At 45.2% G+C, this 14,696-nt stretch overlaps 1 protein-coding gene across 1 annotated transcript in view; it reads right to left on the bottom strand.

Moving 5' to 3' along the window:
- Nucleotides 1-14,696, bottom strand: part of Nipa1 (NIPA magnesium transporter 1) — a 28,416-nt gene that overhangs the window by 9,070 nt on the left and 4,650 nt on the right. The window contains exons 2-3 of the mRNA XM_051174332.1: nucleotides 6,413-6,460; nucleotides 5,223-5,313 (exon numbers count right to left, since the gene is read on the bottom strand). Of these exons, the coding sequence (XP_051030289.1) occupies nucleotides 5,223-5,313; nucleotides 6,413-6,460 (139 nt within the window). The remainder of the gene's footprint in view (nucleotides 1-5,222; nucleotides 5,314-6,412; nucleotides 6,461-14,696) is intronic.

Consider the following 14,696-nt stretch of genomic DNA (forward strand, 5'->3'; position numbering starts at 1 on the left):
CTCCCAATCTTTTGAAGAGAAGCTTCTCTTTACACTGGACGGTGATTAATAAAGAGACCCACGCTGATTAACTGATCAACCCTGGAACACTCAGCTCTAAATGGGACATGTGTACCATATTCCCCTCCCTCCGAGATCACTGCAGAAGAGGAGGGGGCAGAAAGATTCTAGGAGCAGGAGGGGTTGGGTATCTGTGCAGAAACTGGTTTTACCCAACACGATAATGCTGTTACCCCAGAGGTTGTGCCTGCCTGCATAAGATCCAAACAAAATCAAGTCAGCCACAAAGTCAGCAAGGATGGAGGAGGGACTCATGAAGTCTCGTCCAGAAGCAAGAGTCAGTTTCTTCAGGGATGCTGCTCCTGGGATGCTACCCAAGCTCCAGGAGATGGCCCTGCATGCACATACAGGTAACACTCAATGGACTTGGTGGGAGTTTTAGATTTTTTTTCCTAAGTAGTATATGTGGTTGGGAGGAAAACAGTGGGGGCCTAGGAGAAATATAGGACGGAATTCGAGGTAGATTTGATCAAAATGCATTGTATGCACATATAAACCTCGCAAACAACAAACAGAAGAAATCACCAGTGAATATATTTGTTCCTTGTCTTTTTTTTTTTTTTTTTTTGGAGCTTGTTTTTTGTTTGTTTGTTTTTTGGGGCTTTCTTTTGTTGTTTTGTTGTTGTTTTTGCTGTTGATTTTTTTTTTTTTGTAAATGAGGAATTAGAAATTTGTGTTTTCTTCTTGAAACAGTTTCAGTAGTCTCTCTAGGAATTGTGTTCATTTTTCCTCTAACAATCTGATGCCACAATTATTTTCATTTCTGTATAGCTGTCAAGAAGTCCCTTTTATTTCTGGTTTTAGTAGTTATAATGTTGTCCTGGTACTTTTACTGTTGCTATAAGTAAGTACACCAAGTAGGTAATTTATAGAAGACAGAGGTTTATTTATATCAGTTCTGTAGGTTGAGGGTCCGAGGGCATAGCACTTGGATCTGCTTAGCATCTTACTCACAGAGCACAGGGGAGGAAGTGCCTGAGCGCAAGCCTTTCCCTCTTACAGAGCCACTCACTGATGCAGTCTCGGGAACCGCCCAGCTGCCCCTGTCTACACAACATGCTTTTATCACACTCACACCCTCCACTGTCTTCACGGACATTAAGTGTTTTTTACCTACTCGGCTTCTCTGTATGTGGGTGTTAATACCTGCATGTATGTCTGTGAATCGCGTGCATTCCTGGTGGCTGCCGAGTCCAGAGGACGGTGTCAGATCCCTTGGGAAAAGAGTTACAGACAACTGAGAGACACCAGGTAGGTGGTGACAACCAAAAGGAGTTCTCTAGAAGAGCAGTGCACTCAACTGTGGAGCCGTCTCTATAATCTCCCAATTTGTATCGCTTAAGTTTGGCTCTGAGTATTCTGAAGTTGTTCTGTGTGCTTGTTTTGTTTAACTGATATATCTTCCAGATGAACTGACAGTTTTATGATAAAAAGTCCTTCCCTAACACTTTTTGCTGTAGTTGTACATCTGGTAGGTAGCTCTTCCAACATCCTCATGGTTACCACTTAGATAATATACTTCATCTTCCCTTTTCAATTGTTTTAAACGTTTTTTTTGGGGGGGGGGAATGAGGCATGCATGTCAAATGTGGGTTCCAGGGATTCAACTTGGGTCATCTGGCTTTGTGGCAAGTGCCTTCATCAGCCCCCATGTCCTCTTATCTCTACCTGTTTGTATTGTGGAGCATATGAATGGATTTGTTTATGTCTAGACATGCTTTGGGGGGTAGGGGATGGATGCATGTAGTAGGTGGAGGCCAGGGACGCTGCCAAACAGCCTACAGTGTGCAGGATGGCTCCCTCAACACACCCAGGGAATCTCCGGCCTCATGTGGTTAAGGAACCCTGATCAAGGAAAGTCAAGGGCAGAGACCGCGAGGTAAAACATCCACAAGAGATGTGTCTGGGTGAAGTTACTCCCAAATTAGTTTGTTAAAACCTCTACTTAAGGGGCTGGAGAGATGGCTCAGTGGTTAAAAGCACTGGCTGCTCTTCCAGAGGACCAGGGTTCAATTCCCAGCACCCACATGGCAGCTCACAACTGCCCGTAATTCCAGTTTCAGGAGACCGAACTTCACATAGACATATATGCAGGCAAACCATGAATGCACATGAAATAAAAATAAAGAAACCATTTAAAAAAACTCTAAAGTAATGATTACTTTATCATGCATTAAACTGCTACATATAAAAGTGGACCTATGCGGGGGGGGGGGGAGCTCTGTTTTATTCAGAAATATAAACTGATTTTCTTTACAGTGCCATATTCTTTTTCTGTTCTTTGTAAACCCAGTCTGTCACCCATTATCAACAGAGCTTTTTATAAACCACGCATACATATACTTTGCCATCTTTGCTGTTTTACAATTTAATCTGATTTATCTACTTTAAAAAAAAAACAAAAAACAACTTAATAGTCTGTTGCTTGAAGCAAGCCCATAGTTCTGTGTTTGGTCCCTGAAACCACGGGGGTGGGGGGGTGGGGGGGGTGGGGGGGGAGTCCTCTGGATCACTGGGTGGGTAACACCTCCTGCAGAGCTGAGACAGTGGGTTACCTGACTGTCCAAGGGCATGAGGACTGACGTACACATTCAATGTGCCCTGTGCAGAGATCAAACAGTCAGCTTCCCTTCCATAGGAACAGACTAGGAAAGCTGAGCACTGATTCGGGCATAAGCAGATTCCTGAGCTCTCAGACTTTCTGGGACACCCAAAATACAAAGGGACATTAATAGCAAGCATATATATGGATAAGAACAATGTGGTGAGAACTCATGTGGGGGGAAAAAAAAACAGCCGAGGTTTTTAGAGCACAGAATCTTTTTTAAAACTGTATTTATCTTTATGTTATGTGTATGAAGGTTTGCCTGAGTGTAAGCCTGCGCACCGTGTGAGGGCAGAGTCACCAGATGGCAGAACACTGCTAAAGACACCCTGAAACTTCGGGTGTGGGTGGCTCTGAGAGGCCATGTAGGTGCCCAGAACCGAACTCAAGCACTCTGAAAGGGCAGCAAGTGCTCTTAGCTGCCGAGCCATCTCTCCATCCCTAGACCACAGAATCTTAAAGTGAATTTAAGGTTAATAAATACATTTGCCACAGAGACTCTTCTCTGCCAGGACTGGGGACTGGCTGACTGAAGCCAACACACTCATGAGATAAAACAGCTTACTTCTTCTCTTCTATGCTATTTATTAGTTTATTATCCTTTTTGTTTGTTTGTTCGCTTTGAGACAAGATTCCTCTGTGTTACCCTGACTGACCTGAAACTCACTCTGTAGACCAGGCTGGGCTCAAACTCAGAGATCTGCCTGCCTCTGCCTCCCAAGTGCTGGGATTTAAGCCGTGTGCCAACATCTCCCATTACTCTGTTTCCTATTAACAAGTGTCTTCAAAGGTTCAGCAGAACATCAATATCCTAGTAACAGGTTATGTTGATATAGTCCGTAAAGGTCTCATTACAAACATTTTTCTAGTAAGTCAAGTGTTTGGATGTGGTTCGTCCCCACAAACATTACCGCTGAAATTTGGCGTGCAATTTTAAAAGGTGATCACGTCACTAAGAGAGATTAATGCAGCTCTCACAGGACCGGACTGGTTGCCACTGAGTCAACAGTTACAATGTGGAGATGCTTTATGGATGACCCCACTGGCTTTTGCCGAGGAGGGCAGTAGTTTTCAGGCCTCACAAATGGGGTTGCCAGGAGCTGGAGAGACACCGCTCAGCAGGTAAGAGCACACGCTGCTCTTCCAGGGACCATGAATGAGTTCAGTTCCCAGCACCAACAGGCAGCTCACGACAGGAAAGCCGGTGTCCTCCTTCTGGATTCCAGGGCACCTGCACTCACACGTGTACACATGCACACACGTGTACACATAATTATATAAACAAATAAATATTCATCCTGATATGGTTCTGTATGACTTTAATCTCAGCACCTGAGAGACGGAGACAGGCAGATCTGTGTAAAATCAAGGATGGCCTGGTTTACGTAACAAGTTCCAGGACAGTAGGGGCAACATACCCAAGAAAAAAAAGGGGGGAGGGGCTGCCCAAGCTTGTAGCCTTTAGAACTATGAACCAAAATTCAAACCTTGATTCTTTAAAAATATAAAAATAAAAATTCACCCAGCACTCAAGAAGTAGAGACAGGTGGACCTCTGTGGGTTCAAGGCTAGCCTGGTCTACGGAGCTAGTACCAGGATAGGCTCCAAAAGCTACAGAGAAACACTGTCTCCAAAAACCAAAAAAAAAAAAAAAAAAAAAAAGCAATTTCATCTATCTTATTATAGCAAGAGACCATGGTAAAGGTCACCACGCTAACAAGGAGGATGAGGATGGCTTTTCTCCACAACTGGGTAACTGGAGAGCAAGCCTACTAGTCCCTGGGGCCCAGATTTCTTGTCACAAGCAGGTAAGGTATTTCAAACCATGCAACTCCAACTTGAGTGTGCAAGATCCGTTTAAATCACCCATAACCAGAGTAAGACCCAACGTTCTCACTCATTGCTCAGAGTACCCATGAGCCGGACTGTGATGATAAACCCTCCTCTAGAGGCACTGATGCCCACATGTCATGCATCCTACCTTCTGGAATGAGGTGGGTGAATGCCTGTCCAGCACGGGGTGCTAAGCACCCAAATAAAACACAAACTGATATTTTACACCAAGACCTCTCAGAATAACATGCATGGTATTAGGGAGACTCTAGGTCCTCAGTTTTCCAGAGCAAAGCCCAGGAGAGTAAACAGCAGCAGGTTCACTGATAACCACGAGTAAACTAGAATTCAAAATGCACTGAGTGGGTTCTAATAACACATAGAGATGTATTTAAGGAATGCTGGGCATGGTGTCGCACGCCTTTAATCCCAGCACTCCCGAGGCAGAGGCAGGCGGAGCTCTGTGAGTCTAGGGCCAGCCTGGTCTACAGAGCAAATTCCAGGACAGTCAGAGCTACACAGAGAAACCCTTTCTCAAGAAAATAAAAACAAAACAAAACAAAACAAAGAAACACATTTAAAGACTTGAAATGAAAATACGAACTCTTAAGTAAAAAGACTTATCTTCATCAACAATTTTATTTTTTAAGAGAAACATTTATAACAAAAGGCTTTTCTTATGTAAGTTGAATATTAACTATGGAAACAGAAGGCCAGTTCTCACCCAAATGGTACTCCAAGGGCACCCAAGGGAGTCACCAGGACTGTGGGGACCGCCGTGTAAGCTAGGAAGTTTCCGATCTGGCCAACAGCCACTGTCAAGAGAATCACAAGGATACCACTGCCATTTTTTTTTATCACCGATCAAGATTTTTCAAGAGTCTGTTCTGAAAGGGTTTCCTTGGCACCATTCCTAAGGAAGAGAATCTACATGTTCACAAACCCCAACGGCAGAACTTCACTGGTCGGGGGAGTAATCTCAACTCTACGGAGATGTTCCCAGTATTAACCACAGTGATAAGCACAACACTGAATATATTTCCAGTCTTTAATTTCTATCTCAAAACACTTTTGCCTTTGCATCCCTATTTATTCATTTATTTACTGACAGAAGTGTAACATAAAAATAGCACATGGGGTACCATGTGATGCCTGGGCACATGCATGTGCTACATACTATCTCAATCAGGTTAAGCACAACTATCTACTTAAACATATTTCATTGCTTCATGGGGCCAACACTCAAAATGGCTTCTATTTTTATGATACACACAGTAGGCCCATTGTCTACAGATGTAGCAGTGCGCCAAGGAACCTTAATGCTTTTACCAGCAACTTAATACCCAGGACCAACCTGCTCCTATGTGAAAAGGCGGCCAGAGATGGGTTATTCAGGCCTCCCAGGTACCTGACTTAAACAGAGCTTAAACCAAAGAGCAGCCTCTGCCTCAGCTATGAAGCTTAAAAGCCAGCATGTGACAAACCACATTGTTCTTTGTTTTTAATGTATAGTTTATTATTTAAGCTGTAGAACATGATCTTTCAAAAAGACTTCTTTGTTAAATCAACTGTGCTTACAAAGCAAGACAGCCTGAATATGGTGTTGCATCAAACGCATCAGCTCTGCTACACACAGAGGAAGGAGAAAGTGCTTTAACTTCTTCCGCACCAGGGCTACCGACCTGGTGGCCAGGCAGCCGGAGCCTGGGCCTCCTTCTCCCAGCCAGCATCCCACACTTTCTCATCTCCTCTCTTCCCACAAAGGAAAAGGACAGCAGGGAAGGAGAGGGAGTCTGAAGTGCAGAGTGGAGAGCACACTCACCTTGTCCCTCCCAGCCCCCACCTTGTCCCTTCCAGCCCCGCCCGGGCAAATGACTGACTTTAGAAATGAATAGAGACCAGAATGCCACTTACTTGCAATTGTGCCAGCCCACCATACAATGTCTGTCAAGTAGGAAGTACCTAAAAAGAGAGAGAGAGAGAGAGAGAGAGAGAGAGAGAAAATCAGAACATCAGAAAAGCAGATTCATTAGGTGTGTGTGTGTGTGTGTTATACACACATACACATCTATAGGCGTGTGCACAGCTGTGCACATGTTTGGGCCAGAAAAGGGAATCAGGTATCCTGCTCTATTGCTCTTATTTGCCTTATTTCCCTGAAAGAGGGTCTCTCCCAATACTTGGAATTCAATTTTTTTGCTAGGTTTGTGGCTAGCAAACCACCAGCAATTCACCTGTCCCTACTCTGGGGTTACGGATACTCATAAAGCCATTCCCAGAGGTCTACTGGGTGCTAGGATGTGAACTCAAGAGCCTCAGTAATTGCACATCAAGCATTATTACCCATGGAGGCATCTCTCCAGCCTTTGGAAGCAGGTTTATAGATTGAAAGCTATATGGGTGCTGGAGAGGTGGCTCAGAAATTAAGGACAGTTAGTGCTCTTGCAGAGGACCCAATTTCTAGCACCCTCCAGGCAGCGCCCAATTGTCTGTAACTCCAGCTTCAGGAGATCTAACACTGTTCCAGTCTCTGAAGACACCTGTACATGCTATATCCCTCCTAACATGCATGCATGCATGCAAGCACACACAACACACACACACACACACACACACACACACACACGTGAAATTAAAAAATCTGTTTCAATCTTTTTTTTAAAAATCTATATATGTTGTCAAGTAAGAGATTTACAATTACACTTAAGAGAGACACCTTCATATAAAAACTAAATAATAAAAAAAGAATTGAGTGTTATCTTGCTTATTTGCCTCATAAGTGATCTTTAGTCTATCAATGGGTGACAAGCCACTAAAAGTGGTGAGGGTGTTTTGGGGTGTCTTGCTTTTTTTCTCAACCAAGGCAGGCTGACCCCCAAAGACAAACAATTTGCCACAGATTGGTTTCCTTTGGCTAAATAAGTCACTACCTAAGACACAACTATTCTTGAGACTTCCCACCCTATTATCTTGCCTCACGGGGACCTTTAGTTTTAAAAGTGTATTTTTGACTGCTGTGTGTAGGGCTATTTTTTCCTCAGACCCTAACCTTAAGGTGACTGTCTGGTGCAGAGGAAACTACTTTTCCCCTAAGTCTGATGGCTAGACAAAAGTCAGCATTCCTCAAGAACTTTGACCATACTTCCCCTCTACCAAAAGAAGCCATTTCCCTTATCACTGGCAGAGGGGTTCCAGGATGCAGAAAGAAAGGAAAAGAGAGAGAGAGAGGGAGGGATGGAGGGAGGGCGAACACACACGAACGAACACACACACACACACACACACACACACACACACACACACACACACACACAAAGACCCATAATGGTAACAGAGGCCCAAACTTGATCTCTTCTGGAACCTGGACAGGGGCCTAAGCTCTGCCTCATTTCCAAGTTCGTTTGCTTATCTCTTCTAAGGAACTACTGCTTTTTGTACTCCACGTGTCTTTGCCTAAATCACTGCAGACACAAGTACCTGCAGATGTGCTCTGAAGGCAGCTCTGCACCTGTAACCGCTAACCACCGAGAGGCTGGGGGGGGGGGCAGCAGCAAAGGCTCTCAACTGCTCCCATCCTTAACAGGAGCACCCACCACGTTTATCTTCTCCTTCCTCGGACACTTGGAAACGATGGGAAAGTTTCCACGGAATCCCGATCAAAGTCTGCGGGGTCCAGATTCAAACACTCTTCCCTCATCTTTCCCTGCCACGGTGCCCAAGTTTGCTTCCTATTGTTATCACCAAAACCATCGCCGAAACCAACATGCACAGCAAAGCTCATTTGGCTTGCATCCCCCAATCACAGTTCCTCATGGAGGAAATGCATCAGAGCAGAAACTCAAACAGGAACCGGAAGGCGGGAACTGAAGCAGGAGCCAAGGAGGAACAGTGCTTACTGATCTGATCGCTGTGGCATAGTCAGCCTGCTTTCTTAGACAACGAAGGACCACTTGCCCAGGAGTGGCACCCTCACAGTGGGCTGGGCCCACATCCATCCCACATCAATCATTAATCATGAAAATGCTTTACAGACTTACTTACAGGCCAGTCTAATGGGAGCATTTTTCTCGGATTAAACTGGCAGGTGCTTATCCGGGAGAGGACCCCTTTAGACTGGCAGATCCACGGGAGTCCACATGGACCCCAGCCAACCTACATAAGACACCTCCCAAGGACGGACGCACACACGCAGCTGCCTATCCCCCACTGGCATCAAGCTGGCCACGCGGCCAGCAAGGATGGTGATGGTGGTCGCGTAGCCAGCCAAGGTGACGGCACTTACGTGAGAGCATCACAGTGTTGATAGAGGGGCGCTCCGTGGCTCCTCGTGGTCCCCCAGCGCCACAGGGGACTCTGATGAACAGCACAGCTCCACGCTTTCTCATACCCACTCGCTCTTCCTTCCAGCTTCCCGGAGGCACGCTAAGGCAATAGTTCTCACCTGCACGCTCCACTTGGGATAATTCTCCAGGATGCACTTCTGACCCCACACCGGGGAGCGGGGACCCAACCCTGGCACCTGCAGACTCTTAAACGACCTCGCTCCCCACTTTCCTACCATGAGGTTTTATTTCCTTCTGCTCTGTCGTAGGCTACATTTCTCCCTTCCATTTACTATAGTCCGCACTGACATAAGGACATGGAGATAATTTCCCAGGTAGTAAGCCGTCGCCTCAGGAGTGCCGTCTAAGGAAAACACTGTGCCCATTGGTACTAAATGCCGGTCTAAAAGCGAAAGCCTCAGGCATGTATTCGAGCAAGCTTCTCTGAACCTAGCCTTCTGCTAACTCAAGCGTGGGTGAGTATTCCATCCAGATGATAGAATCTCAGCACAGAGACATTTCAGGTGAGAGAAATAACTGCTTCCACTCTTTCCCAAGGCAGAAAGTAACCCAGACGAATCGGACATTAAAACTGGTATTCTCTAACCGCACTGCAACCGCGGTCACTCACCCAGAGGTGCCTGGGTTCAAATGACGGGAAAGAGGACACTCTACCCAGCCGATCTCCTTGAGGGTCCCAAGCAAACAAAAGGAACATGGTTTTTCCATGTCAGAAGCTTTGGTATTCGTCTTTCCCTCCTCAGGGTCTGGATGGGAAATCTGCCTTCATCTCCCTCGGACACTACAATACATCTTCAGGAAGTGAAAGAGGTCTGACCCGGAGAACACAAAGAAAAAGAAGCTAATATTTCACCGTAACGCCACAGGCTGTAATACCAGCGGGATGTCGGGAAATTCAGTCAGAGGATGTTAAAAGTTTAAGCTGCAACAGCACCGGGCAGCAAAGCCTACTTTGCAGGACTCAAGCAAGGGAAATGGTCTGAACTGTCACGTGTTCAGGCTGTCATGGCTCTCTACCAGGAAAGGGGGCTCCGTAACACAAAAGTAAACACGATCCCTGTTGGGTCCAAACCCTCTTTTTCAAAAAGAACACCGTAGGACGCATACAGACCCTGTCTCAAAACAAGCTGTCAATAGGACTCAGATGAAACATCTTTGCCCATTACATAGAGGCCTACCCTTACCTCCATAGTCTCCTATTCATTCCAAATTACCAGCAAAGAGGGAAAAGCCCTACAGAGTGGAACTTCCTATCAGCCATTCTGTTCTGTGCCTGTGGTACTCCCCTTAACAGAAGTGCCTAGGCCCGTGCTGAAAGTTATAGTACCTTTTCAATCACAAATATCCAATACGAGAGGCTAGGGAGCATTTCCCAGGAACATCCCAATCTACTAGTTATTTCTAGGCTTTAACCTTGACTTATGTCTGCTCACTTGCTACATCCCTGGAGGAACACAGAGAATCTTGGAGGACACACTGAAAATGCATGCAAGCAATTTATCTGGTAACGTTCTAATGACCACCTCCCAGATCAGGACTTGAGCGCCTCATCGGGGAATCATAAGTACAGGCAGATGATAGAAAATTCTCGTTGCAGGAGGGAAACATTAGCTAACTATGAAAACATCAGAGAAGACAATTGCAGAAAGGAAGAAAATCCTGCCCTATTTCCCAACAGGTTAACAGAGGCTTTCAGGAATTCACCAACGTGGGCCTACATTCTCTACAGTATAATCTCTTCTGGGTCAACATTTTATTATCTACCAGGACCAGATATTAAAGAACGCCCAAGAAACTGGAGATAAGACCATAGAACCCTCACAATTTGCTGTTGGACACTGTGATCTTCACGTTTAACAGCCACGATCTAGAGGAAGACCGAAAGGAACAGAGGAGATAATAAATACACTTGTCCTTGAACACATTTGTTAGACCTATCCAAAAAACCCACATAAGTATCAGATTTCCAGAGAGAGAGAGCGAGAGAGAGAGAGAGAGAGAGAGAGAGAGAGAGAGAGAAAGGTTCAAGGCATTGGGCTAGAAAGAGCACTAACCACTTCCTCCCCCATCCTGAGTGTTCCACATGTAAGGTCCTGAATATTTACCTTACTACATTTATATTATAGTAGCAAAATTAGGGTTATGAAGTAGCAACGAAATAATTTTATAGTTAGAGATCACAACATGAAGTTGAGAATCACTGCTTTACACCCTGAACCTTGGTTTGTTTGTTCGTTTGTTTTGCTTTTGAATAAAAACACCCAATCACTGGAGCTTTCCAGCAGTATACGCAAACAACCCTCTCTGGAGGGTTCAGAGACAGGCCCCATAAGCTGCTGCATCATTAGAAACAAACCTTAGAGCCTAGTTTTGACAAAGGAGCCATTCTACAATACATAAGGTTTTAATTTGTACTAGAGAAATCTCAGACAAAATTACCATCAAACACCATCAAAATCCTAATCCTTCTGACACTTCAAAGCCACCAGATCTAAGAAGAAGGAGGAGGAGGAAGAGGAGGAGGAAAAGGAGGAAGAAGAAGCCAGCTAACTCAGCAGGAAGAAAAATCACACCCACATCAAGTTAGGGATAACTGGATCCACCAAGATTCCCAACTCTGGATTAATGAAACCTCTCTATGCAGCTATTAAGGGCCTAGACTCTGAGCCCTTCAACTGGGTTGCTCAATTAATTAGACCAAGTGTGCTCTCACAGAGGCCACAGAGCCAGGCATACTCGATCTCCAAAAACACTGTTATTTGTGGCAGAAAAGCAACCTTGTGTGGTATTGATTAAATATATAGGACAGAACTGAGACATGTAGCTTGATTTTCAAAGAAACTACACATCGAAGTATCCGAATAGCCACCCTATCCAAAAGTCACTGAAGCACTATCAGTTGAAGAAGCTTCCATAGTACAGAACCTACTCTGTCTTTGTGGCAACCATTAGAAGTTCTCATACCCCAACAGGTAAAGGATGTGTTAAAACTAAAGGGGCATGAATGGTTGACCAGTATCTTAAAATAATATCAAACAACTGCCCTTGGCTACCTAGAGGTAACTATTAAAATGGTGGCAGGCTAAAATCTTTTCTAATTTGCCACACCTGTGTATTGAAATTATCTCACCTGTATCAACTGGATTTTTCTGAATGACCAGCTGAGGACAATCCAGAAGAAATATAGTCACATTGTGTTTTAAGTGGAGAGAGTAAGGCAGGCTATGCAGTGGTCAGCTAGAGAAGGATAATTGATACCCTCCCTAATGCCACCTTCCACCCAAGCCCCAAAGGCAGAACAGCCCTAGGAAGAGACCCGTTCTGAGGAAAGGGAAGGAGGAAGAATCTCTACACTGATTCAAAATATGCTTTCACGACCTTCCATGTCAGTTCTTCAAGTGGAGATAGTGTAGACTGTTAACAGCTAACAAACTGTCCACACTACAAGAGCCATAAATAATAAATCTACTGGAAACTATTCAACTCCTAAATCAATGGAGTTTTTGTTCACTGCAAGAGCTATCAGAAGGACATGCTTAATAATGCCCAATGACCAAAAGAGAGGAGAAAAAAAAAAAAAAAACAAAAAAACAAAAAAACAAAAACCACTACAAGTCCCCAAGAATTAGCATTTTTCCTTCCAAGCACAAGTATGCAGCCAGGGTGTATATTCCAGGAGTCAGAATGGGCATCTCCATGGGAGATAAAATACTGTTACTCCACACCCTAAAATAATTAAGGGACTCAGGGAGAGATGCCACATGAGGCATGGTAATCTAACTGTTCCAAAGACAAGGGCTGACAGTTATGGCATTTGAAGCCCATGCTATCTGCACCTAGGCGTCTTTTTTTAGGCGTCCTTGGCCTCTGGCCTCCTTGAGCCAATTCACTTACGAAGCACTTGGGCAGCTGCTGTGTGGAAGGAAGATCCAGGACTGCAGAGAGGAAATGAGGATTGGTACCCCACGGCAGGGTCAGAGGCCCTGAAGAGAGCGCAGGAGAAGCTATTGGTGGACATCTAATCCAGCCTCAGCAGGAGACTCCAGCATTTCAAACACAAGACAGTACCAGGGCTGGAGAGATGGCTCAGCCGCTAAGAGCACAAGTGTGTTAAAAAGGATCTGGGTCCAAATCCCAGCACCCACATGCCAGCTCACACACAGCTGTCTGTAACTCCAGTTCCAGAGGACATGACACTCTCACACAGGCATCTGCACAAGCAAAACACGGAGATACAGAAAACAGATCATTACATTTATAATATGATTTATAAAAACAAGAAGACAGTACCATTGTATGACCACCTGTGAGTGGAGCTTGCACGAGCCCAGGACACAAGGTGCCTTGCTGCAGAGGATGGAGCAGAGGGAGAATGGAGGACTCCAGAATGAATGGTCCTGAATAAAGCCCAGATACCGAACAATGAACTATTTACACTGTTGGAGTTTTGCATGGTTTGACTGTGACAATGCCTGGTCATTCCCTCTTGGAGTAGAAGGCATTGGTCTGTTTTTACAAGTCCACAAATAAGGGGCTTCAGAATTTTAGACAGACTTTGGATATTCTGGAGAAACTATGGATGTTTTGAAGTAACTTTGAATGCTGAAGGTAATTTTTAAATGTTTTTTAAAGGCTGAACTTTAAAGACTGGACCGTTTAAAGTTTGGAGTATGTCATATTGCTTTACTGACATTAACAGGACACCTTGGGAACAACAAGAAAGGTTATGGTTTAATAGTGATGTGTTTGTGTGCACCGGGTCAACAAGGGGTCATTGTGCTGGCTAGCTTTATGTCAACACACCACAAATGAGTAATTGTGAAAAGGGGGGTAGGACCTCAATTAATAAAATGCCCCACCAGGTTGGTCTGTGGGCAAGCCTGTGGTACACTTGGCTCAACTTCTCAGGTACCCCGCAAGAACTCTGAGCGGTTACTGCGTAAAGGTGGGAAGTTACAATGAAGACTCCAGAATGTTGGAAAGGCCAAGACTATGGAATATCTGCCAAAGAAAGCTGCCAGCACCAAGTGGGACCTGCAGGAGAGAGAAGCCGCGTGTGCTGTTGGGGCAGAGCTGGAGGGGCAGTCTTACTGAAGTCGCTGGGGCCTGGGTGATTCTATAATGAGGCTCACAATTCCAGGAGGAGCAGAATTTGTTATCTGGCGCGCCTGGTATGAATCTTGTCTGTTCCCAACCTTTTCTTGCTATGCCCCTCCCTACCCCATCCTTTTGGAGAGGAAATTAATGGTCCTGTGTTATTGGGTGCTGTAAGTATGTACCTTGGTTTTGATTATAGCGTGTGTGTATTTGTGTGTGTGCCTGTGTGTGTGAGTGTGTGTGTGTGTCTGTGTATCTGTGTCTGTGTGTGTATGTGTGTGTCTGTGTGTGTATCTGTGTGTGACTGTGTGTGTGCGAGTGTGTGTGTGTCTGTGTGTGTATCTGTGTGTCTCTGTGTGTGTGTCTGTATGTGTGTGAGTGTGTGTGTGTCTGTGTATCTGTGTCTGTGTGTGTCTGTCTGTGTGTGTGTGTGTGTGAGTGCATGTGTGTGTGTATTTGTGTCTGTATGTGTATCTGTGTGTGTGTGTCTGTGTGTGACTGTGTGTGTATCTGTGTGTCTCTGTGTGTGTGTGTGTGTGTGTGTGTATGTCTCTGTGTGTGTCTGTATGTGTGTCTGTGTGTGTGTGTGTGAGTGTGTGTGATGGGGAGGGCGGGACACGTGACACACCACGCGTGCGGATGGCGGATGGCGGAGCACTACTTTGTGGTGCCCACTGCTCCCATGTCTGCGCAGATCCCAGGGATCAAACTCAGTGCACAGACTTCTGAGGAAGGCCCTGTGGCCTGAGGAGCCATCT

Source organism: Phodopus roborovskii, unplaced genomic scaffold (genome assembly GCF_943737965.1).
Source record: "Phodopus roborovskii unplaced genomic scaffold, PHOROB, whole genome shotgun sequence".
NCBI lineage: Eukaryota > Metazoa > Chordata > Mammalia > Rodentia > Cricetidae > Phodopus > Phodopus roborovskii.